Source organism: Hylobates moloch, unplaced genomic scaffold (genome assembly GCF_009828535.3).
Source record: "Hylobates moloch isolate HMO894 unplaced genomic scaffold, HMol_V3 SCAFFOLD_12, whole genome shotgun sequence".
Classification (NCBI taxonomy): Eukaryota; Metazoa; Chordata; class Mammalia; order Primates; family Hylobatidae; genus Hylobates; species Hylobates moloch.
The window spans coordinates 21,740,341-21,766,461 of NW_026652287.1; the positions used below are offsets into that span (position 1 = coordinate 21,740,341).

Consider the following 26,121-nt stretch of genomic DNA (forward strand, 5'->3'; position numbering starts at 1 on the left):
GGCAGGCCTCTTGGGTTTCATTCCCATTCATCTGTCCAAAATGTACCACTGTGTGCAAGGCTGTGTATTCAGGGCTCTGTCCTATTCCCTGACAGTGAGTGAGGTGCTCTATCTGTGAGGGAGTCCACAGGGCAGCAGACAGGTTTATGTGCCCACTTAATTCTGTTTTTTTACCCACTCTTGGGCATATAATGTTAGACTATAGCCTTGAAATTCAGTATGGTTTTGTAACAGAGTTCTGGACAAACGAATGTGGGCAGAAATGATGTGACCACTTCCAGTTTTGGCCCCTGAGAACCTCCAAGGATGGCCATCATGTTTTCCTCTTTTCCCACGTACCAGATGATGGGAGATGCCTGGATCCCTGAATGACTGCATGGATCACAGCCTCCCCCACCACAACTTCCATCTACCAGCGCTAGACTGTGATGCAACCTCACCTGTGTTTGAAGTTGTTACAACAGAAATGAGCCCATTTTGACTAATGCAGACAGGCCTGGGTTCAAATTCTAGCTCTTCAACTTCTCAGTATGTGATCTTGGTGTCTCAATCAGAGTATCAGTTTCCCCTTTGTAAAAGAAACACAGTGTTCTCAGGATTCTCCAGAATATTCCACAACAGCCCAGATGTCAGATAACCAGCCCTGAGTATGACACTCAATCAGTGCTCAAGAAATAGGAATTCCACTTGCTCCCCCGCCCCTCCCATCTCCCTCACCCCATCTCTGTGTCTCAGTCCCTGGGTCTCAGGGCAGGACCTCTGCTCAGTTCTGGGCTGTAGGATTCAGTTGATTTTAATCTTCACTGGATTCTGCCAGTCTTTGGTTTTATGTATTTTAATTAAGTGTTATTGTTTTGTGTTTGTGGTGAGAGTGATTTTATCATAGGGCAGGAGTTTATAAACCTCAGGGAGGAAATAAATAAGAAACTTTGTCTGTTGTAGTGTGGACTCCAGGGCCAGGAGGGAGAATAAACAGAATGTAAGAGGCGGTCTTCAAGGGTGGGGAGGCAATGGTGGCCAGTGAGCCAGAGATACCTGGCTCAAGATGATGCTGTGCTTGGCAAAGCAGATCTGGAGAGACTGGGGGCCAGGGCACAGGAGCAGACCTGGGGTCTCAGACCACCTCTCATTGGCTTTCAGGCCCTGCAGTTCCCACTTGCCTCCTGCCTTGGGGCATTTGTACCTGCTATTCCTTTTACCTGGCATGCCGTTCCTCTCTTCCTGTGACTAGAATGTCCCTACTCTTGCTTCAATTCATACACAGGTCACTTCCTCCTGGAAGCCCTCCCTGACATCCCAGGATGCTCTCATAGCCCCAGGAAGCTCCCTGGTACAGTTGGCATTATATATTTACTTGATGTGCGAGTGTCTGAATTACATCTGTCTTCCCGTGAAAAGGTCAGCTCTGTGAGGGAATCGTCTTTGTCTTATTTGCTTCTGTGTCTATAGCAGTGCCTGGCAGTAGGTGCTCTGTAAATATTTGCTAAGGAAATGAATCAATGAATATGTGAATGAATAAGGTGATTAAATTTCTCCCATTCCCTCTACACCTAAAAGCAGGGGCTGGCAAATTTTCCCTGTAAGCGGTCAGATATATTCATCTTTGTGGGCTAGATAGGTTCTGATCTATCAACAGCCATACCTCAGTATCCATGGGGAATTGGTTTTGGGACACCCTGAGGATACCAAAATCCTCTGATGCACAAATCCTTTATACAAAATGGTATATTATTTGCATATAATCCATGCACATCCTCCTGTATACTTTTATTTCTATTTTATTTTTTGAGACAAGGTTTTGTTCTATTGCCCAGACTGGAGTACAGTGGTAGTCACAGCTCACTGTAGCTTCAAACTCCTGGGCTCAAGCAATCTTCCTGCCTCAGCCTCTTGAGTTACTGGGACTACAGGTGTGCACCACCATGCCCAGCTAGTTTTTAAAAAATTTTTGTAGAGAAGGGGTATCACTATGCTGCCCATGCTGGTCTCAAGCGATCCTCCTGCCTCAGCCTCCCAAACTGCTGGGATTACAGGTGTGAACCATTGTGCCCAACCCTCCTGTATACTTTGTTTTTTTTTTTTTTTTTTCAGATGGAGTCTCACTCTGTCACCAGGCTGGAGTGCAGTGGCGCGATCTCGGCTCACTACAACCTCTGCCTCTGTATGACACTGATTGTCATACTCAGGGCTGGTTATCTGACATCTGGGCTGTTGTGGGATATTCTGGAGAATCCTGAGAACATTGTGTTCTTTTACAAAGGTTCAAGCAATTCTCCTGCCTCAGCCTCTCGAGTAGCTGGGACCACAGGGGTGCACTACCACGCCCAGCTAATTTCTGTATTTTTAGTAGAGACAGGATTTCACCATGTTGGCCAGGATGGTCTTGATCTCTTGACCTCATGATCTACCTGCCCTGGCCTCCCAAAGTGCTGGGATTACAGGCATGAGCCACTGCACCTGGCCCCTCCTGTATACTTTAAATCATCTCTAGATGACTTATGATTCCTAATAAAATGTAAATGTTATGTAAATGGCTGTTATACTGTATTTTTAAAATTTATATTATTTTTAATTGTACTATTATTTTTTAGTGGTTTAAAAAATATTGTTGATCTGAGGCTGGTTGAGTTCATGGAACCCATGGATACAAATGGACTGTGTTCTAATAAAACTTTATTTACAAAGATAGGCTTTAGCCCAACGGCCACAGTCTGCTGACTTCTGACCTAAAGCATGCCAATTGCACCTCTGTTCTCACTTGTTACAAGGATTGTCTGTGGTAGTTTACTGGGGTCAGCCTGCAGTGGCTTACAAAGCAATTTAACGTTTTCAGAAATTTTGCAATCTGGTTGTTAAACACAGCCATAAAATTAAATCATATAAACCTACAACTAAACAAATTTTGTTAAACATAAATGTAATACCACATGTGTGAACCTTGAGGACATTAAGCTCAGCCAAATAAGCCAGTCACAAAAGGACAAATACTGTATGGTGCCACCTATAGGAGGTCCCTGGAGTAGTCAAATGCATAGGGACAGAAGGTAGAATGGTGGGTGCCAGGGGCTGGGGGAGAGGAATGGGGGGAATTAGTATTCAATGGGTGGAAGTTTCAGTTTTGCAAGATAAAAAGAGTCCTGGAGATGGATGGTGGTGGTGGTTGCACAACAGCGCGCGTGTACTTAACTCATTGAACTGTATACTTAAAAATGGTTAAGACGGTAAATTTTATATTACATGTGTTTTACCACAATACAAAATTGGAAAAAAAGGCAATACATACTCAATGCTCATGACTTCCTAATTATTTGACTACATTCCACTGCTGTCTTGTGCTCTGAGGTTTTTTGCATCCATTGTGTGTGTCCTGGAAACACTCTATAATGTTCTGCACATCTCTTCCCAGCCCCCTGTCAATGACATCATGTTTGCAGCTTGAAATTGGCCACGGTAGGAATATTTACACCACAGAAATGAGCAGATGCCACAGATCAGGGCTCCTCCCAGCCAGCCAGTTGTTCAGCATTTACCAGCACTCCCCTGGTTATTTCCACAGGTCTGTCTCTTCTGCTAGATGGTGAGTTTCAGGGCAGGGGCTCTCAAACATGTGAATTACCAGAAGCTTTTACAATCCTGACGCTCAAGCCTCATGCCAGATCAAGAACACCAGCCACTGTGAGCTGGGACCCAGGTCTTAGTATATTTAAAGCTTGCAGGGGATTCCACTGGGCAGCCAGGGTTGGAAGCCCGTGGGCTCTGAGGTCGAGTATCTCAAACTTTCCTGTGCCCATAATCACCAGGGGACCTGGTTAAACTGCAGATCTTGGTTTTAGAGGTCTGGGACATGGAGGTGGGGGATGGAGACTGCACTTCTAAGGTGCTTCCAGGCAATGTGGATGCTGCTGGCCTGGTGACCACACTGAGTAGTGAAAGATTCTAGAGAAAGACACTGCTGTAGGCAGCACACAGGCAGCCTCACACTCAGCTCCGGAACTCACCTGTGAGTCCTACTTTGGTTGGCAAATCTCTTTTTCCTTTCCCCTCTTCCCTCTCCCCATTCCTCCCCTCCCCTCCTCTCCTGCTTCCTTCCCTCCCTCCCTCTCTGTCTCTCTTTTTGAGATAGGGTCTTGCTCTGCCACCCAGGCTGAAGTACAGTGGCATGATAATGGCTCACTCTTGCAGCCTCGACCTGCTGGGCTCAAGCAATCCTCCTGTCTCAGCCTTTGGAGTAGCTGGAAATTTTTTTTTTTTTTTTGAGACAGGGTCTCACTTTGTCATCCAGGCTGGAGTGCAGTGGCACGATCTCAGTTCACTGCAGCCTCGACCTCCTGGGCTCATGCAGTCCTCCCACTTCAGGCCCCCTAGTACCTGGGATTACAGGGGTGCACCACCATGCTTGGCTAATTTTTTTGTAGAGATGGGGTTTCACTATGTTACCCAGGCTGGTCTCGAACTCCTGAGCCCAAGCAATCGGCCTGCCCTGGCCTCCCAAAGTGTTAGGATTATAAGCGTGAGCCACTGTGCTTGGCCAAAAAAAATTTTTTTTGTAGAGACCAAGCCTGGTCTCGACCTCCTGAGCTCAAACAATCCTTCCACCTTGGCCTCCCAAAGTGCTGGGCTTACAGGTGTGAGGCAAATTTCTTTCAACTGGGTGATCACATTGTCTCTTCACCCATCCCCCCAGGATAAACAAGGTGGATGTTACAAGAACCCATTTTGTGGAACAGGAGACAGGCTAGAGGGAAAGTGACCTGACCTGGGCCCATCTTTCTCCTGGCTGTGTGACCTAAGATGGGTTTCTCACCCTCTCTGGGCCTCATTCCTGCTGCTCAGGGAATCTGGGAGGTTTGACTGATACTGGATGTCTGAAGGCCTCTCGCAGGGCCCACCTCAGAGAGGACACCCACATCTAGAAAGGTTCCTTCTCCTGTATCTAAATTTGGGGGTGTTGCTTCAGGGGCCCCATTCTGGCAATGACCCTAGGGGGTCACGCAGTCCAGCCCTCTGCCTCTGAGCTAGGCCAAGAGCGGGGGCCTTTCTGGGTGCAACTGCACTTTGCCTTTGTAGAGGCAGTATTCAGCACCTCCACAATTAGTTAATACACTGGAGGATTATTTTAGAGTCATAATCATCTTAATTGTAATAATCATGGTAATCGCAGCCTCTGACACTGATCTAAGCTTTCCCTGCACCAGGCACTGTTCTACACCTTTACATCTATTACCTCATCTGATCTTCACCTTCACCTATAAGATGAAGTGCCATTTGTACCTCTGTTCTCACTTGGTACAAAGATTGTCTATGGTGGTTTACTGGGGTCAGCCTGCAGTGGCTTGCAAGGACCATTTTACAGATGACGAAGAGTCCCATTTTATAGATGAAGACATCAAGGCACAGAGAAAAAGAAAAGTGCCCCGGTCACAGATTACAGTTGACCCTTGAACAGCATAAGTTTGAACTGTGCGGGTCCGCTGACACATAGATTTTTTTTTTTTCAACCAAATGCAATAAAAACATAGTTTTTAAGGCCTGGCACAGTGGCTCATGCCTGTAATCCTAGCACTTTGGGAGGCTGAGGCAAGCGGATCACCTGAGGTCAGGAGTTCGAGACTAGCCTGGTCAACATAGTGAAGCCCCATCTCTACTAAAAATACAAAAAATTAGCCGGGCATGGTGGCACAGGCCTGTAATCCCAGCTACTCAGGAGGCTGAGGCAGGAGAATCGCTTGAACATGGGAGGTGGAGGTTGCAGTGAGCCGAGATTGCAACAATGCGCTCCAACCTGGGAGACAGAGCGGGACTCTGTCTCAGAAAAAATATATGCGTGCACACACACACCATAGTTTTCACTGGATGTGAAACCTGCATATATACAGAGCTGGCTTTTCCTATATGCAGGGGGACTTGCGTGGTTTTGGGTATAGGGCAGGTCCTGGAACCAATCCCCTACATACGCTGAGGGATGACTATAATAAGTAGCAAAACAGGGATTTGAACCCAGGAAGTCTGGTTCCAGAGCCACACTCCTAACCACTGTGCTATGCTATCTTTCAGGTAACTCCTGTGCATGATGTAAGTATGCATGTCCCTCACTGTACTTTTAGCTTAGAGACAGGGGCATGTGTCTTGTTCCCTGCCTATCCCCAGGGCACTGCACAGGATCTGCATACAGTGGGGCTCCAGAAAGCATTTCTCAATGAGGGAATGGGTGGGCTAGTGACTCTCTCCCATCCCCATATCCTGACCCTGTGAAACTCAACCATAATGTGATTGCCGCTGGCACTGTGTGGGGGTGTGTGGGTCCATCTGTCTCTCCCATGAGGCCGTGTATGCTGTGAGGACAGGAAAGGTATCTGGGGCCACCTGTTGCCACATCCCTGAGGCCTGGCACTCACCCTTGTATATAACAGGTGCCAAATACATGCTGTGAAATAAAGGTCTCAGGAGGGAGGCAGGGGTGTGCTCTGGGGGAGCTGGTTGGAGGGGTGACGGCACTTGGGGAGAAGAGGGCTGGCCCCTGGGGTGGGGGTGTGCCCTCTAGGGGAGCCTCTATCACTGCCTGCCCCCAGCTGGCTGCCCTGGCTGGTTTTCCAACAAGAAAATATAGGAGAAAGCCAGAGTGGGCAGGAGGGGGACACCAGGCTGCCCCAACCCCAGGAGCTACGAGGATTGCAGCCCAAAGGGAAGGCGGGATGTACGCCTGGAACCTTAGGTTTTGGAGAGAACGAAGAGAGTGTCCAGAGCTCAGCTGGTAGCAACACTGAATCACCATGATCCTCTTTACTCTGCATCAAGCTCTTGATCTGCACCGAATCCTGCCAGCCTCCCTAAGAGGTAGTTCCTCATTTTACAGACAAGGAAACTGAGGTTCACTGAAGAACATGGCAATGGGCAATGAGCTGCGATTTGAACCCAGCTCCAGGTGACTCTAGGCTTAAGTCACTTCTCCACTGCCACAGGCTCCAGCTGAATGAGGAATTTGCACTCACCCTTTCACCCCCGGAATTCAGTGCCGCTCCTGACACCCAGTCGGTACTCAAATCCTTCCTGGACGCATGAGTAAATAGTAATGTTCACCACCTTAGCCCTTGCATCTAGCGCCACACCTGGCACCTAGTAGGTGCTCAACAAACATCTACTGACCGGATAAATGCAGGACTGCGCGAGTGGCTACATGACCCACCCTGGTGTCGGTGAGGCTGTCGCAGTAGCTTCCATCTTGCCTCTCCCACCTCCCAGGAGGCAGACGTGAGCACTGAGAGACACTGGGCCGACTGAGCCATGAGATGGATGCACGCCCAGCAGCCTTATGTCCCCACCGACTGGCCCCGCACGGCCTTCCATAATGCAGTCCATTAAAAGGCTTGTAAATTTTCATACACGAAAGCCTACCATGGCGTCGGCACAGACTAATTGTTGTTAAATGTGCGGGAATGCTACTGCCACGCGGCTGGAGCGATCACTCTTCCCAGCCCGGCCCAGACGCCAGCCCATTCCTCTGCAGGCGGAAAGCTTACAACATTCGCACAAGGCCAAAAAGCAATTCGTGTCAAAAAGATCAATAATATAAAAATAAAGTGCGAGAATTCTAGTTAAAGGGAATGTCATATAAATATGTGGTTCACGTCCATGACTCCAAGATTAAAAAAATCAATCAATATCGTTCTTTAGATGATGTTATTTCTAATGAGAAATACCCGGAACAACTGCAAATAACTGCTTAACTGGGGGGAAAAAAGCATTAATAATTTACTTTATAAGGCATATAATACTGAATGAAAGAGGATTGCTGCTGGTTCTTAATTTGGTTGTAATATGGCGTGACAGGTTCAATAATGCTTTGGTGGGTTCTTAATATTAAATTCGGAAGGATGTTCATTCAGTTCATCGTTAAGTTTTACCCCAAGCCGGGCAGGGCAGACTTCCAGAGGGGCAAGACTCGGTTACAGGCAGCCAAGGAGCATGCACCATCAAAGGAATTATGTTATCAACGAGGAGGGAGGATGGGAAGGCCAGGCGTGATGGCTCACGCCTGTAATCCCAGCACTTTGGGAGGCCGAGGCAGGAGGATCACTTGAGGCTAGGAGCTCGACACCAGCCTGGCCAACATGGTGAAACCATGTCTCTACAAAAAATACAAAAATTAGCTGGGCGTGGTGGCGCACGCCTGTAGTCCCAGCTACTCGGGAGACTGAGGCACGAGAATTGCTTGAACCGGGAGGTGGAGGTTGCAGTGAGCCGAGATTGCGCCGCTGAGCTCAGGCAGCGGAAAAAGGGCGGGTCATGTGTGTGCACATGCGCATGTCGGGGGCAGTAGAGAGGATGGGAGGCCTTCTCCTCATTATATCTGACATGAGCTGCAAGCAACACTGCTGTTTATTGAGCACTTATTATGTACCAAGTTCTGGACTGGATACGCAGACTTGGGCTCGAATCAGAGCTCTTTGTATGCGGTGGGCTTTCCTGGCAGATTCTGCCTGAAAGAACAGTTCAGCAAAGAAACATCTAAAAGGCATGGGCCTGGCTGAGTGATGAGCTCCTTTCCGGCCCTAACCACCTGCAGATCCTCCAGCTGGGTCCCTAAATCTAGAATCACCATCCTCAGCTCCTTCTGCACCCCCAGACCCCTCAAGGGGCCCGTTTGGCCCTCCAAGCTGAGGTTTGCATCTTCTGCTCTCTGTCCAGCTGAGGAATCGCTGTGTGGGCTCAGGCTAGTCACTTTACCTCTCTGAGCCCCGGTTTTACACCTATAAAAGGGGACAATACCAGCTGTGCCTCCCTGGCTGCGTTGCTGAGAGAAGGTGACACAAGAGGCACCCCGCTAAGTGATGGATAAACCTTGCCAGCTGATGTCCCTGCCCGAGTTCCCACTCACCACCACAGGCTGTGGGCTGAGCCTCAGTCACCTCACCTGAGCAATGGGTAGGAGCAGAAACTTCATCATGAGGCTCATGGGAGGGATAAACGTGATGTGCTCAGTTTCAGCTCACCTGCTGGGAATGCCAACTCATGCTCACGAAGCACTCACCATGTGGTGGGCTTTGTTCTTGGGGCTTTTCAAGTATCAGCCCATCAAGGACTCCCATCACTCCTATGAAGTGGATACTATTACCACCATTTAAAAACAGAGGACCAGCCCAGGCCATATGGTGAAACCCCATCTCTACAAAAAATACAAAAATTAGCTGGGTGTGGTGTTGTGTGCCTATAGTCCCAGCTACTCGGGAGGCTGAGGTGGGAAGCTCACTTGAGCCCGGGAGGCAGAGGTTGCAGTGAGCTGCGATTGCATCAGTGCATTCCAGCCTGGGAGACAGAGCAACTCTGTCTCAAAAATAAAAAAAAGAAAAAGAAAAGTAAAAGCAGAGGAAAGTGAAACCCAGAGAGGTTATATGCCTTGCCCAAGGTCACACAGCCAAGAAGCAGATGATCTAAAATGTAAGCCTGAGCCAATTTGGTCCCAAAACCCATAGTTGCCCCTACTGCTTATCGCCCAGGGTGGCCTCACCGGCCAGCAAGGCCACTGCTCCCTGGCCTCCCCTGCTCCCTGCCCTCCTCTGCTGTCAGAACTGCACACATCTAACATCTATTGTGGTTCTAAGGGGGCCCTGTTTACAAAGAGATAGTCATACTAGTGCCAGGAGTGCCAGGGAAAAGGGTAGTTTAGGGAGTGAGAGAATTATGCCATCAAAGACAGCTGGAAGAGCAAATAATGTTAAAAGGCAAAAAAAAAAAAAAAAGCCCTGTAATTAAATTTCAGCTCAAATGGAAGAGCAAGAGTTTGCAGGTAGATGCGGAGCAGAAGGGGGGCACAGGAACCAAAGAAGGACGCAGCACATGGGGCTGGGTGGGGGCTCGGGGCCAGAGCAGGAAGGGATGTGCACATCTTGGGTGATCTCAGCTGTGAGGAAACCCTCCACTCCCCTCTCAGGAAGCCTGGCTGCAAGCACAGGTACTGACCCACTAGAAAGGTCTTCTCCTAGGTTAGGACTACCCTTCCCTACCCATGATTGTCTTGGTGGGAAAAGCAGAAAAACCTCAGTGTCTCAGAAAGCATCTGGGCCTGGGGCAGGGAGGATGAGGGAATGGTCTCTCCTCTCAGTCATCTCTGAGAGACCAGGGCCCCCATGTTATCAGATTAGTGGCCAGAGGGATCCTGTTAAAATCGGAGTCAGAGCTGGTCCCTCCTCTGCTCTAAAGCCTCCCATGACTCCCACCTTATTCAGAGTTGCAGTCAAAGTCCTTACAGTAGTCTCAAGCCATTAGCTTTAGGCAGATGCATAAAGACAGATGATGCTAAGCACCAGTGAATTCCAGGGGCTCCAGGGTTGATGGAGGGTCAGGGTGGTCAGGGAGGGTTCCCTGCTCCCCCAGGACCTGACATTTGAAAGGAGTTCATCCAGCAAAGAGCTGGTGCAGGGAAGAGCATTTCAGGCAGAGGGCATGGCAAGCACTGACACCCTGAGGTGCGAATGAACCAGGTGCTCACAGTCAGATGGCAGTTGGGGCTGCAGTCATCCGACGGCTCGACTGGGTTGGATGTCCACCATGGCCCCTGACTCCAGTCTGGTACCTCAGCACTCCTGGCCTCTCCTCCATGTGCTGTCTTATCCCCCAGACCCTCTGCATGCAGGCTGGGCTTCTCACAGCAGGGTGATCTCCAGGTAGTCACACTTTTCACATAAAGGATGGGTTTGGAGAGGTGTGGTGGGGAGAGCCAGCAGGTAGGCTAAAGGCTACACTGGATCATGGCACAGTGTCACCTCCACCATGTTCTACTGGTTGAAGTAGGCACAGGCCCAGATTCAAAGGATGGAGACACAGACTCCATCTCTTGGCGGGGGAATGCAGGGACACATGGCAGATGTGCATGGGATGGAGACACTGCCGTGGCTGTCATCGGGGCAGGGTGTCAATGTGAAGCGCAGCAAACAAGTAGAACCTCTGGGATGGAACCGACGGCCTCCCTTGGGCTCCTGGACATTATTTCAGAATCACAGGGACTTGGCTCCTACAGACATTTTTTCTTTTTCTTTCTTTAAAGGATTCCATGCAGATCCTAGGGACATCTTTGAGGGCAGGGATGGTGTCTCATCATCTTTGGATCTGCAACAGTCCTTGCACAGAGCCTGGGACACAGAAGGTTCTCCACAAGGATCTGGTGAGCGGACCTGCATGGTGCCAAAAGAAGGGTGGCCTTGTCTTCTTTGAGAAGTCCTTCTTCTGGGTACTGCAAAAATGCTTACTCTCCCTCATACCAAAAGGGGGTGAGGTGACCACTGGGTTGTGACCATCACTGGGCTAGCATCTAGAACCCTGCCTAGTATGCAGCAGCTACTCAATAAATGCTTGTTGAGGTGACTAAATGATTACATGGGTTCAACTGATGATCTAATGCATCTTTACCCCCGTCTCTAAGCTCCTAGAAGATGATCACGCCACATAATTCCCCCAGACCCTGAGTGGTTAGAGGGAGAACATTCTTGGTCCCACACAACCATGCACGCCCACCATGTTGACGACAAGTGACTCACTGGCCACTTGACACACAGAATGTCACTGAATCTCATGCAATCCTATGAGCTGACCCTATTTACAGATGAGGAAACAGTGGCTCAGAGACATAAAGTCACTCGCCAAGGTCACATAAGCTTGTCAGTGTCAGGGTGGGGCTCAGGCCATGGGTGTCTAACCTCCCCTGGGTATCAGAGGCCAGGTCAGCCCACCTGGTCCCTAAACTACTGTGTTTCAGTCAGGCCCAGGTGAATGTCTCTGTTCCAATCCAACCCAAAAGGTTTTCCACCATACAGGCCACAACCCCTTTATGGTGGAAGAAAAAGGCGGCAGAGAAAAAGAAAATCTCCCTACAGTGGCCCGGTGGTCTTTCAAGCTGGGACAGTGCACACGCACTTCAGAAAAGTTTCACCTCTGAGTTAGCATAACAAAACTTTTAATTTAGATGTTTTCATGTCTCCCTCCAAGTAAAAATAAGTTTAAAATAATGACTGTAATAAATGAAGGTAATTAATTGTAGTTTGTTCCTTTACTGTCTAGTCAGCTTAATTTTACCTTTTCAACTAATAATGAGAAAATAATTTTTGTGCTCGGAGGGTTAATGATATGTAACTGCGAGAACTGCTAATTGCATGTTGCAATCCATCCATCAACAACCCCATCTGTGCGACTTGATTATGTTTGCTAAATTATTGCTTTGAATTATCTTTCATAAAGCAACTTTTATAATTAGCGAGGCTTTCGTCTTGCTCTTTTCTCTGTACGCAAGGATATTCAAACTTTGGCCATTTCAAGCTGTCTCCATTAAGCCACCTTCTCCGGCTGTCTTTGTTTCCCTGAACAGGAGAAATCAAAACTGTCCTTTAAGCAATCAAGGCAGACAGAGAAGCTTCCTTGATTCACAGCAGGGCAAATTCACTTCCTCTCCGCCCCCTCCCACCAGCACGCGCGCGTGTGGCACACACGCACACACACACAAACACACACACACACAGAAAGAAAGGAGAGCCGCACGTATATAATATAAAAAGATAAGAAGTATGCCCAGATTCTGAACACGCCAGGGCTGGTGAAGCAAAATTTAGGAATAACATGGTATATTTTATTGAACATGGTTTATTTCATGGTACATACCATGAAACTGAACATGGTATATTTCAAGGAAAGGCCTGCACTGGGAAGAAGGAATGACGGGCATGATATTCAGCCCTGGCGTTTTATGGGCTAGTTTATGTGACTTGGGACGGTGTTTGCCCCGGGGAATCTTTCCAGGAGGTGATTAATACCCACTTGGGAATCGCAGCGCCAGCCCAGAGCCCGGTGGATTGCAAGAAGAGAGCGGCATAAAGGATGAGGCCTCATTAAAAAAATTAAAATGAAAATCAAATTTGGATTATAAACGGCCTGTGCATGTGCAGCTTTTTCTGGACGAAGAAGATGCTTTTTATTAACACCTTCCTTTGGCGGCGTCTCTCCCCTGAGGCGCAATGAGGACACAGAGGCCACGATGGCTTAGTCAATAGATCACGAGAAAAGCAGGGGTTTTGAGAATAAAATTCCAGACAAATGTAGTCTTCTTGGTACATTAAAGGGACGATGGAAAGCCCTCTTAAGAAAATTAACAAAGTTCTTTAAGGTCTCCAGCTATTAAAGCAGCATCTATTCAATGTGCCACATGGGTTTCGAAAATGAGAATTCTGCTTTGTCTTTCCTTTTGGCCTAAGACTTTCTCTGTCCCAGTATTTACTGAGCACCAACTGTGTGCCAGACCCTGGGACTGCCTCCATGCTGCTGAAGTTTTTGAATCCTTTTTCCTTTTTTTAAAGAGACCAGGTCTCACTCTGTTGCCCATACTAGAAAGAAGTGGTATAATTATAGCTCACTGCAGCCTCGAACTCCTGGGCTCAAGTGATCCTCCCACCTCAGCCTCCTGAGTAGCTGGGACTACAGGCACGAGCCACCATGCCCAGCTCATTTAAATTTTTTTTCTGTTTTTCTGTAGAGATGGGGGTCTCATTATGTTGCCCAGGCTGGTCTCAAATTCCTGGCCTCAAGTGATCCTCCTACCTTGGCCTCCCAAAGTGCTGGGATTACAGGCACGAGTGACCGCACCTGGCTTCTGAATCTATTGTTAGCCTCATTTGCCAGAGGAGGAAAGTTGAAGTTCAGAGAGGTTAAGGAGCTTCCCCAAGGCCACACAGCTGGTTGAGGAGCAGAGTTGAGGTTTTGACCAGGCCTGAGTCAGATTTGCATGTATTTTCTACCATGCTTCAGTCAGGTCTTCTCCCGAACATCACCCAAACCTAACATTTCTCCTACTGAAAATATAACATAAGTCATACCCACTTCCTACAGGAAAAAAACCCCTCGAACCCTTCTTTGAGATAAAAAGCCTTCAACACCTAGTTAGGAAAGTGGCAGATGGCAGCTCAGCCATACTAGAGACCCAGTAAACCTGTACTGGAGGTCACTGCTCATAGGAATAAAATATCCAAGACTTCTCATACTCAAGGCAGTATTTTAAGCACTTCATCAGCGTTAACTTTGTTCTTCCTCAATCTCACCCTGTGAAATATGTATAATTAATTTTTTTTTTTTGAGACAGAGTCTTGCTCTGTCGCCCAGGCTGGAATGCAGTGGCGTGATCTAAGCTCCGCCTCCTGGGTTCAAGCGATTCTCCTGCCTCAGACTCCTGAGTAATTGGAATTGCAGGTGCCCGCCATCACACCTGGCTAATTTTTGTATTTTTAATAGAGTTGGGGTTTCACTATGTTGGCCAGGCTGGTCTCGAACTCCTGACCTGAAGTGATCCACCCTCCTCGGCCTCCCAAAGTGCTGGGATTACAGGGGTGAGCCACCACCTGGCCTGAAATATGTATAATTATTACCCCATTTTACAGATGAGGAAATGGAGGCACAGAGAGGTTAAGTAGCTCACCTCAGATCACACAGCTAGTAAGTGGGAGAGGTGGGATTCCAACCCAGGCTGGCTCAAGCATCTGTACTCTTCACCCGCTAACAGCTCTTCGTGTGTCAGACATTACATTAAACCCTTTCCCTGCATTAGATCTCAGTTAATCCTCAAAACAACATGAAAAGACTTGTCAGTGTCTTTATACTCCCATTTAACAGATAGGGAAAACTGAGACTCTAAGAGGCCAAGGGATGCTCTGTTCACACCAACTCAAGCAAGGAAACAGCTGAGAAAGTGATGCTCTCTACAAACAGCTGAATGCCTGTCTTTGGATTGGGCAGAGGGATCAGTTGCTATAGGGAGCTTGTGTGCTGAGCAGCTCTCCTGGGACTAGGAGTTGGTAGATGGGAACCTCTTTTTTTTTTTTGTAACACAAAGTCATGAAAAAACCCCCATTCCTAACATTATTGGTCTGTCTGGTTTTTTTCTTCCCAGCCCGGGCACCTTGCAACCAAATGAATCAATACCGGATGGCCCTATAAATAAATAAGCACATCAGTCAACTCGGTAATAAAATGAAAGGATGAAAAATATGGAAATCAGCGACATTTGTGTAAATCCAGTTATTGTTTACTTTAATATTGCCTTATGTGCTTATGTGGTTCCAAAGAGACAGATTTAAAGTAATGTGGCGCTTGGTGGATGACAGACTTAAAATGCATCCCCTCTGGTGAGATCCGAGTGCGGCCAATCCTTCTGGGGTCCTGCCTGAGCCTAGGGAAGCCTGAGAAGAGCCCCCTCAAGATGGAACGCTTTAGAAATCCCTGGACCCACATGATTCCAGTCTTTTCTTGGCCTGCCTCCTGTGCCAGCCAGACAAGTGGACATTATCAGACTCTTGGTTACGAAGTCAAGCAGAGAGGAAAAATGGGGGAGGTTCACCCTGATCACAGGGCTTCCAAAAAGCAAGAGAAATTATTTACTGAGGACAGCAAAGGAACTAGGGCTCAGCGGGTTGGCAGGAAAGAATGCGGACAATGCCACTTTTATACTCAGAGTGGACTGGTGCAAAGAATTTCTGGTTGGGCTGGTAACTGTGTGGACTTATCTGCAAGGCTGCCTCAGAGAATCAAAGGACAGCAGAATGCCAAGAGAGGGCAAAGGTCATCTAGTACCAACCTCTGATTTTAAAAATAGGAAACCAAGCCTGGAAGGGGAGGTAGGTTTGTTCAAGGTCATAGCTCTTTCTTAAATTTTATTTTTTATTGTTTTAGAGACAGGGTCTCGCTCTGTCACCGAGGCTGGTGTGCAGTTGTGCGATCATGAATCACTGCAGCCTCAACTTGCCGGGTTTAAGCAGTCCTCCTGCCTTAGCCTCCGGAGTAGCTGGGACCACAGGCACGTGCCACCATGACTAGCTAATTTTTAATTTTTTTTGTAGAGATGAGGGTCTTGCTATGCTGCCTAGGCTGGTCTTGAACTTCTGGCCTCAAGTGATCCTCCCACTTCAGCCTCTCAAAGCACTGGGATTACAGGTGTGAGCCACTGTGTATGCCCCAAGGTCACAGATCTTACATGTAGCAGAGCCAGCGTAAGGTTGGGCAAAGTCTAGGGAGAGGGAGATTTCTTGGGATCAGACTTGAATTTTGTCAAACTGAACAGAGAACCAATTCTCTTTACTATACCATTGGGATGGGAGACCAGAGGGAAGGGCACAGAGTTTGCAGTGGGGACAGGAAAGCTTCTCCAAAGCTTCTGGAGGCTGCTGGCCCCCCTGGACAACTCTAGGTGGGACAGGAGGGGGAGCCATTGGGGGCACTTTTCTGACATGCTGTGGGCCCTGGGTCTTACCTCGGCTTGGAAGCTTTTTAATACAGGAGCCACCATCTCTCTGATTTCCTGAAAAAGAGATCAGCAAAGAGTTCACTACGGTGCCAGGTGGGACGCCCCCGTGGCCCCTGCTTGTAGCTCGCTGCTGTCCCTGGCTCAGCATTTCCCAAGCATGTCCCGTGGGGCCTGAACTCCATTGGGTTTCACAAGGGACACACACAGACAGGGGTACCAAGCGACCCCAGACTGGGAAACGTCAAGTCCAAGGGGTTTCTTTCCTGCAGGACTTTCTGGAGTCTTTCATATAATGCATGTTGGGAATTTCCAGAAGACAAAGGAAGTGGCGTTTCTCAAATGGATTTGATCATAGAATGGTCTTTTATGCAAAATATCTTGTGAGACAGGTGGTCCATCCCAGGTCACACTTTGGAGTGAGGTGGGGGCTGGAGAGGTAACCCCAATTCTCCACGCTCAGCACTACATGAAAATCCTTCCTTAAAAACCTTCTGCCCTTCAAAGTGTCGCCTGGGGCTGCCTCTTTCAGGTTGCGAGGTCTCCATGACCCCACCCTGTAGCCACCTCTCCAGCAAAGACTGCCTTTTGCATTTTAGCAATGCCACTTGTGTAATTGACTCTCCTTCCTCACCAGAACGTGCAGTTTCTGCAGTCTAGGCTGGGTCTATACCCCATTCGAGCTCTGCAAATGTTTGAGGAACTCTATGGACGTGGGCTGTCTTCAGAGGAGGTTTGTCCCAGCCACCCTGAGCCTCCTATTTCCACACTCTAATTTCCTGGCTTTCATAAGTGACCTGAGGTTCCCAGCAACTTGGGCTAGCCTGGCAAACTCCTACGTATTCTTCCCCCCAGCATGTAAGAGGGAAACCTTAAGAACCATGTGTCCCGAGACTCCAACCCTAATCCTCCGGTTTCCTGTGAGATCTGCTGGTGTGACTCCCCCATCACAATCACCCACAGCTACCAGTAATCCCCATGGGAGGCACTGAGGGACTAGACAGGGTGGGGAGGGGTTGCCCCAGACAGAGCAGGAAAGGAAGAGATGGGTTGAAGACTTATGGGCAGGTAAAGAATAAACCCCTTCATTATGCAAATACCACTGTGTTGCTTCTGCCCCTGATTCTAGATCCCCGGGGCTTTCCTGAGCCACTGATTGATAGACTGATGTATGTCGGGGACCTTCAGGGGAGACACTGGCCTAGCAGACTTGACCATAAGGGGCCATGGGTGCGAGGCTGAGCTGTGGAGAAGGAGACTTCTGAGAATCTGGGTCACAGGTGGTGAACTCAAATGCCTACCAGGCCAGGCAGGAAGCAGCTACGAGGGAGGCTGGGACAATGCAAGCCCCACCGATGGGGTGACGTGCTCTGCTCTAGCTGATGACGGCAGCATGAGCACGGAACCTCTGGGTTGCACAATCTACCAAATATTCTCAAAAGACACCGGAAATCCAGTTTTTAGGTGAAATCATCTGAGATGCTAAGTATTGGCAACTCACCGTAAAGTTCGAAAGACTTTACAGACTAAATAAAAATGTGATGGCAGGAGACCTCTGGTCCATGTTCAGGAAACATTAGTTCTGGATGGGATCTCTCAGAAACCATCTCTCCAGTTCCTTGAGTTTACAGAAGGGGAAACTGAGGTCCCAAGAGGGGCTAGCCTGCTCAAGGTCACACAGCAAGTGAATGGCACAGCTAGAATTTGAACCCAGGTCACTGGACTCCCCAAACAGGCCCTTTTCACAACCCCACACTCAAGTATCTGAGCATTCTGGGAGGGACGGGTTTGGCGGGACTTCGTGCTAATGCTGCCCATTTCTAGAAGCACACCGCCTCATCTGCTTCACGGCTGGGGGACGCCGAGCACAGGCGCGAGCAGGAGGTGAGCTGGGCACCAGCCAGAGGAGCTCTTAAATAAAGCCTCGGCGTGACTTTCTCCATCAGGAGAGACTGGCTCCAAAAAGGAGAATTTTCAGAGGCACGACTATAATAGGAATGGAAACTTATTCCTCTTAATTACATAATTGCATAATTATGCAGTATTAAAATTATGTAAGCTGAACTCAGAGGCTTAAAACATGGCCTGGATTTCCCTCATCACCTGGGGGCTCCCGCATGGCCTCAGAAGAAAGTCAGTTGGGCTAGGAGAAGGAAGATGAGATAGAGGGTCTAAGCTGACCAGGGAGAGGGCATGTGCAGCTGTGAAGATGTGGGGCCGATTCAGCTCTGATTCCTGGAGTCAAAGGAGAGTCAAAGGTTACCTCATTCTGGGGAGTTTCCGGACCAAGCCGAGCTCTGTTCTAAAAGGCGAAGGAAGGGTTCTCGGCATCACTGATGCCTTCTTGGCTCTTGGAGTCAAACCAAAGGCCTGGCTTGGCTTTTCTGAAGCCACAACATGGGAGAGGCTTTTAGACTTGAGATTCATGCCCCTTCTCCATGTAGACACTCTCTTCCTTCCAGACTTGCTCCATGGACAAATTCTAGCTAGATCCTAGTCCCTTCTCTTGCCTTGAAAAACCAAAGACATTTATGACTTGTGTGAGACAGATTTTGCAGCTAAGAGGCTGAGGGGGACCTGAGGCTTCTCCCCTCTGTGCTCATATGACCTAATCCCTGGCTGGGTCTGCCTCTTCCCTGTCTTCCCATGTTCCCTTCCCTGACCAGCGAGATGGCAACAGGACCCCCCACCAATCTCGGTATCAGACTGGCAGAGTGTAACTGGTGGAATCAAGGTCTCCCATCTGAATGCCAAACTCTGCCCCACCTTCCTCCAGCACACCTGAGCAGGTAAGGACAGATGTTAACCTTCTGCCAACCAGAATGAAACACAGTTGGCTTTGGGGAGATCTGGCCACAGAGATCTCTGATGTCTGTTCCCTGTCACAGCCCTGATGTGCCACATCCTTTTTATATAGAGTCAGAGGGCTTATTTTCCCTATTTGTGTTTATTCTCATCATTTGTTTTGTAATTTGAGAAGCAATAGGGGGGCCTGCGAGAGGAGGGAAAAGAATTCACACATTTGGGCCGGTAAAGAACAGAAACTTGTCTGTTCTAGTCTGTTCCTTGGGGGGCCCTTACATTGCCGGGGGCTGGTCATTCTCTGTCCCTCACCAGCAAGCTCCCTGCAATGGCTGCTAGAAAAGGCATAGCTGGTTGCTGGGATTGCAAGGGAGGTAGTGAAGGGGAAGAATGAGGTGCACGTACAGGAGGTGAGAGGCCGAGTTTCAGAGATGATGAGTGCCGGCAGGCCCCGAGAGGGTGTTAGAGAGTCGACGGCTGTCTTCTTCCAGACGCCAACGGGAAAGCAAAATAAAATCAAGAACTCCAAGGCACATTGTCTTTGCCAGCAAGGCCAGGCATTTGACTTGGATATGAATGTGGGGGGAAAATGGACGTTTCACAGCACCCTCAAAAAACAATGACGTTGATGGAGAAATGCCCCGCCCTCCCTTCAGTGGGCACCACTGAGCACCACTAGGCCAAGAAACCCCAGAAAGGTTAGGGGCTGTCATTTTTCTTTGTGGCTAATTAGCTTCTTTTCTCGTTAGTCACTTACATCTACAGTTTTCAAAATATAGTTTGAAAGGAGAGAAATCTGCATTCCTACTGAGTTAATTCTATAACAGCAAATATACCATACCTCAGGTACATTTTTCTTAAATTCCCGGCGGAGTTCAATTAAATGTTTATGAGAATGTTCACTCTCCTCCTGCCGTGCAGACAGCTCAGAAGCGACGGAATTAAGCTCCTTCTGGAACAATAAAAAAAAAAAGAGAGAGAGAAAAGAAAAAGATTTTTTTCTTTTTTTCCTTTTTAACCACTGCACAAAACAGCATTCTGAACAAGTTTTCTTAACTTACAAAGCTGAGAAAAGACAGGATATTGACTCCTGGCACAAATAAATAATTTACAAAACTGGGATGCAACTGAAAAAAAATCCAGGACAGCTTTTTTTGCTCGTCGGAAGTCAGGCCAGATCAATAATCGTCTATAAAGTTGGGTGGAGTTGGTTGGTTTTTTTTTTTTTTTCATCTCTTCCCCCCACCCCCTGCCCCACCTCTTAAATTTCCAAAGGAGTGATGGCATAAGCTTGTCAGTAACTGTAGAAAACATCTCCAAACCATGTCAAAATAGTAAAGTGCGGCATATTGTATGGGCATATTATAGTGGAAGAAAGTGCTGTCGACAGCTTTCATATATCAGACGTGGGAACGGCTCCAACTATGACTTACTTACACTTAAAGGTTCATAAATACGCCTTTTAAGATATAGATGGCTTTTTAATTTCAGTAGATTTTGGAAAAATGAAGGTGCCAATAAGAAATAAGCTGACCTTTTGTGCATCTCGCAGTAAATCATTTAAGGTTCAAGTCTAAGAAATATTTCACTGAAGACTCCTGGATTCAGAAGAAATGGATTGGAAGGTGCTTTGCTGGCTTATATGCAAGGAAGGTATCAGACCAGGTTTTTATAGGATGTACTAGCGAGGGAAAAAGAGAGAGAGATGGAAGGGGGGATGCTCCGGCTCACACACATCACAGACAATGTCTGCTGGTCGTGCATGTATATTTGATCACCCCTCTCAAAGCTTTCTTCACTTTAATGGTGGCAGTTTCACAAGGGGAGTACAATTCACCATGAGTTGTCATGGATTTCATTTGCATAATTCAAGAAATGCTCTGTTTATGTGGTCGGCTGCTTCCTTGCACCATCCCGAGATGGGCTTTTTTTCTGGACCATAACTCGAGGAGCATTTCTGTATATATCATCCGATTATATTTGCAGCAATCAAGCCCCATAATTTCCTAAATCCGGTGATGCAATAAATTTCTGCAATCAGATTTATTAAAAACACACACGCAGATGCGGGAGTGTATTTCTAGGGTGAACTCTTTAATCTAACATATGTATGATGAGGCCCAGCACCGTGTTGAAAGACCCCATTTGTCATCACTAATACACATTCATCTTGCACACACAATGAAACACTTTTGCCATTAGAAAATGAAATAAAAGTACTATTAACCCACTGCAAATCCTTTTCCCTCTAAGAGACGAAATGCACGGTAATTGTCTTATATCATGTCTGAGAGTCAGTAAATCTGCTCAATAGCAGCTCACCAGAGCACCATAAACCTGGCACCCCAAGCTGGGATGAGTGTCCCTGACCTATGGATTTCTTTGTAGAAATCCAGGAAGGAACTTCTATTTCTGGAGAAATGTCTAACTTCTTTAGAAAATTATGAGACTAGAAGGGAGAAGGTAGAGGCACCAAAGTAGCTTTGAAATAGAGGCGAGGGCCAGGTGCGGTGGCTCATGCCTGTAATCTCAGCACTTTGGGAGGCCAAGGGTTTGAGACCAGCCTGGGCAACATAGGCCTCCTCTCTACAAAAAAATAGAACAATTAGCTGGTCGTGGTGGCACTGCACCTATAGTCCCAGCTACTTGGGAGGCTGAGGTGGGAGGACTGCTTGAGCTCAGGAGGTCAAGGCTGCAGTGAGCTGTGATGGTGCCACTGCATTCCATCCTGGGTGACAGAGACCCTGTCTTTATTTTGGTGGGGAGGAGAGGAAACAGGTGCTCTCCAAGGTGCTGAAACCAATTCTTGCTGAAGCACAGGGTACTCCCACTTGAAGGTACATGGGAGCTTTCAGTTTAAAACCCCGGTTTTTATCAGGATTAAGCCAGGTGAGGAACAAGTTGTTATGAGCAAAAAGGGGGAATTCTGGTTTATCATCACTTAAAACTAATCACAGTTTCTAATAAAGAAACTACAACTGCCCACAACCAAAATATCCAGTGACAGGAGAGATCAGTGTTTGCAGCAATAGACAAAGGTAGACTAAACCCAACTGGTTGGCATGGCCAGGTGGACAGAATCTCACTTGGCAGGAGAGAAAAAAACTGGAGTGCCATGGTCAATTTGAGTTGCAGCAGCGTACTCCCAGCTCTTCTTAGTTTTTCTCATCTCTCTTGAAGACAAAGATGTGATTTTCACATTGCTGCAGGACAAACAGAACTGGGACATGGGTTTACAGCTCTCCATCTTGGATTACTGTGTTATTGTGTGTCTGACACTTTTTTTTTTTGTGAGACGGAGTCTCACTCTGTCGCCCAGGATGGGGTGCAGTGGCGTGATCTCAGCTCACTGCAAGCTCTGCCTCCCAGGTTCACGCCATTCTCCTGCCTCCCAGCCTCCTGAGTAGCTGGGACTACAGGCACCTGCCACCACGCCTGGCTAATTTTTTGTATTTTTAGTAGAGGCAGGGTTTCACCGTGTTAGCCAGGATGGTCTCGATCTCCTAACCTCGTGATCCACCCACCTCAGCCTCCCAAAATGCTGGGATTACAGGCGTGAGCCACTGCACCTGGCCGTGTCTGACACTGTGTTCTTTTTGCAGGGACACTGATGCCTTCCCACGATGCAGCAACCAATATACCTGGTGGGGGTGAACTTTGACTCCTCATTAAAAACATCCAGCCCAGGTTCTGAAAGGAAATTGCAGAGCAGGATAAGTCCAACCACCTGATGTGTCGTCACCGACAATTATGCCTGACTCCCTCCACCTGTACCTCCCAGGCTGCTGGTGGGTGCAAATCTGACAGGCAGGATGTCTGCTGTGTCCACACTGCAGAGAGAACAGAGCCAGGGAAGGCAGGGGGACATCATCAGTCCCCTCACTCTGACCCCACCGCAAGCCCAGCCCTTGGTGTCTTTCCTCGTGCAGATGAAGTCACTGACATCCATGTTCTTCTCAATTTTGCCTAAATCTATGCTTGTCCTTCAACCCTGAATTCTTGCCACAGTTCACTGGTAAACACACTAACACCAATAATAATAATAGTAAATAGTCATAACTACCATTTATGGAAAGCTTACGTGTACCAGGCACCATGCTAAGCTCCTAATATATATCATCTCATGGAACAAACGCATTACGTGTCTTGTCTGTATGGTGATTCAAACACGGGCTTGGAAATATATTACAGTCAATTCTAATAACCGAGGTGTGGATTATCTCCTTGGTGGATTATAAAGGCACATTTTTAATGCCCTTCTCTTCAGCGGGCTTCTGCTCTGCTTCTCCATCAGCTGGGGGGTGTTCAGGGCGTTTGTTTTAAATGATATGGATGTGTAAAGCTTCAAGTGTTCAATAAATGTTGTCTTTTTTTTTTTTTCGAGACAGGGTCTCACTCTTGTCACCTAGGCTGGAGTGTAGTAGTGCAATCACAGCTCACTGCAGCCTTGACCTCCCAGGCTCAAACGATCCTTCCACCTCAGCCTCCCTAGTAGCTGTGACTATGGGCATGTGCCACCATGCCCAGCTAATTTTTGCATTTTTTTTGGGTAGAGACAGGGTTTCACCATGTTGCCAGGCTGGTCTTGAACTCCTGGACTCAAGCAATCCACCTGCTATGGCCTCCCAAAGTGTTGGGATTACAGGTGTGAGCCACTGTGCCTGGCCCTGGCTGATATTAATCTTATGTTTAGATAAACTGACAGCTAAGAAAACACCCCATCAGATCAATGATTCCAAGAATTTTGGATTTCACAGCTCAGTAAAAATTGTTTTAAAAAGAAAGGAAGACTGGTAGAGTATTGCCAAATGTTACTGTATCAAGCGAAGACATTAAAAACCACTCCCTCCCACCCTAAAAGAAAGGATATTTGAATATCAGCAAACCAAGAGGGTCAATGACAGCATCAGCACGGGTCTTTCATAATACACACAGCTAAAATTAAAAAGCTCATGGCACTATATCTATTTTGAAGGAATGGAAAAAAATTCTATCACAAACATAAACCAGCACTGGTCTAAAGCTGAGTTTTAGAAAGCATGTCTGAACCACCACACACACAGCTTTGGTAATCAAACAGAAATCAGGATCTTCTCCTACCCAGCCCCTGCTGGTCCCACCAGCCCCCCAGCCCTGGGGGAGCCATGATTAACACAGCCCCAGACTTTGGGCCAGGCCCAGGCAGGGAGGAGACTCATCTGATTAACCGGCCATCAGCAGCAGACAGACAGCCCGGAGCCCGGCGCAGACCATTCAAATAATGATCATCATAAACAGCCCATTTGCAACTAAAAAGAAATAATTTTAATGAGCCTGAAGCAGATGATAGATGCAGCTGAGGCTCGGGCCAATGTGCACAGAGAAAGGAGGCCGGGGTTGAGCTGCACCCGGGACCGGGTGCTGCAGGAGAAGCCAGGGGCTTGGAGGAAGGGGCTCTTCTGATGGGATCTGCAGCACCCCCTGGAACTGCCCACTGTCCAGTGAGAGCCCGTGTCTCTGAGAAGGTTTGCCACTGGTGTGCTGAACAGTCTTGGGACTTAGTCCTCCAAGGCACTCAGAACATATGAGCTAGAAGGAATCCTCAAGGTCGCTCAGGTCACTGCTGTCCAAACTTTGACCACTCATGTCCCTCTGTGTGAATTTTGTCATATTGATATAGCATCTAAAATATGATTACTTAATATTTCTCTTCAAAGGGACTCCTATGGTTCTCTTTTTGAGATATGGATCACTTTAAGTTCCATAGTTCAATGTTAAGCTTAGTGAATTATAAATTTTTTTTTTAGATAGGGTCTTGCTCTGTCACCCAGGCTGGACTGCAATGGCATGATCACAGCTCACCGCAGCCTTGACTTCTCAGGCTCAGGTGACCCTCCCACAGCCTCCTGGGTAGCTGGGACTACAGGAATGTGCTACCACGCCTGGCTAGTTTTTATTTTTTGTAGAGATGGGGGTCTCTCCATGTTGCCCGGGTTGGTCTCAAACTCCTAGGCTCAAGTGAAAGCATAGTGAATGGTTTACACCTGAGTAACCACTACCCAGTTCAAGATGTAGAACGTTCACGTTCCTAGTGCCTGTGAAAACTCCCTAGTACTCTCTCCTTGTCAGTACCCCCTAAAAGTAACCATGATTTGGACCCTGGCATCACAGACACATTTTTCCTATTCCTGACTTTTACCTAATGACTCCTTCCCTTTTTTTAAACCTAAATAAGTGTATTTAAAAAGGACACTTTCTTGTCACTAGAGAATCGTGTACCATAAACAGATGGTAGCCATTAAAACAGAAGTATAACCAAAAACAAATCATTGCTGCCTGTGTTTGTTGTAAAAGGTTAGCAAGTGCTGGAGGGGTGTTAAAGTTAATGCAGTCCCCTAAAGAGACTTTCTGCTTGTTGGAATGAAGAAGGGTGGAAGAGATAAGGCAGAACTGTTCCTCAGAACCCAAGTAATCCCTTCTAACACAGGCTCTACTGAATGCTTACAATTTCATGTCCCGTCAGTGGGTATGTGTCCCACACTTCAGTAAATACGAATCATATCTGAGTCTCCCATTTAAAGATGAGAAAACGGAGGCACAGATAGTTTTGGTTACCCACCCACATCACACATAGTTAAGAGGTTGGATTTTCTCAGAGGGGAGGGTGGGTCTTGGCTAGGGAAGGATCCTATGGTTGGTTATCTATGGGGAAGCAAGTCTAGCATTCTCAATTTGTCCAAGTTTCCCCAACCAGGAGGGATTGGGAATCTTACAAGAACACTTAGTTTTTAAAGAAATTTCACACCTGATCCCAAAGTGTCAGCTATATGAAGAGCCTTGGGCTAGAATCTGCATTTTTTTAAATTTTTTAAATTTTTTTCTTTTTTTATTATTTTTTTCTTTTTTTAAAAAATTTTATTATTATTATACTTTAAGTTTTAGGGTACATGTGCACAATGTGCAGGTTTGTTACATATGTATACATGTGCCATGTTGGTGTGCTGCACCCATTAACTCGTCATTTAGCATTAGGTATATCTCCTAATGCTATCCCTCCCCCCTCTCCCCACCCC

At 47.5% G+C, this 26,121-nt stretch overlaps 1 protein-coding gene across 6 annotated transcripts in view; it reads right to left on the reverse strand.

Annotated features, from left to right (window-relative positions):
• Positions 1-26,121, reverse strand: part of CUX2 (cut like homeobox 2) — a 328,467-nt gene that overhangs the window by 119,590 nt on the left and 182,756 nt on the right. For 5 of the 6 annotated variants that reach the window (XM_032168684.2, XM_032168682.2, XM_032168681.2 and 2 more), the window contains exons 2-3: positions 19,911-20,021; positions 16,277-16,324 (exon numbers count right to left, since the gene is read on the reverse strand). In XM_032168684.2, coding sequence (XP_032024575.1) covers positions 16,277-16,324; positions 19,911-20,021 — 159 coding nt within the window. The remainder of the gene's footprint in view (positions 1-16,276; positions 16,325-19,910; positions 20,022-26,121) is intronic. The other variant, XM_058425442.1, reaches the window with a different exon arrangement.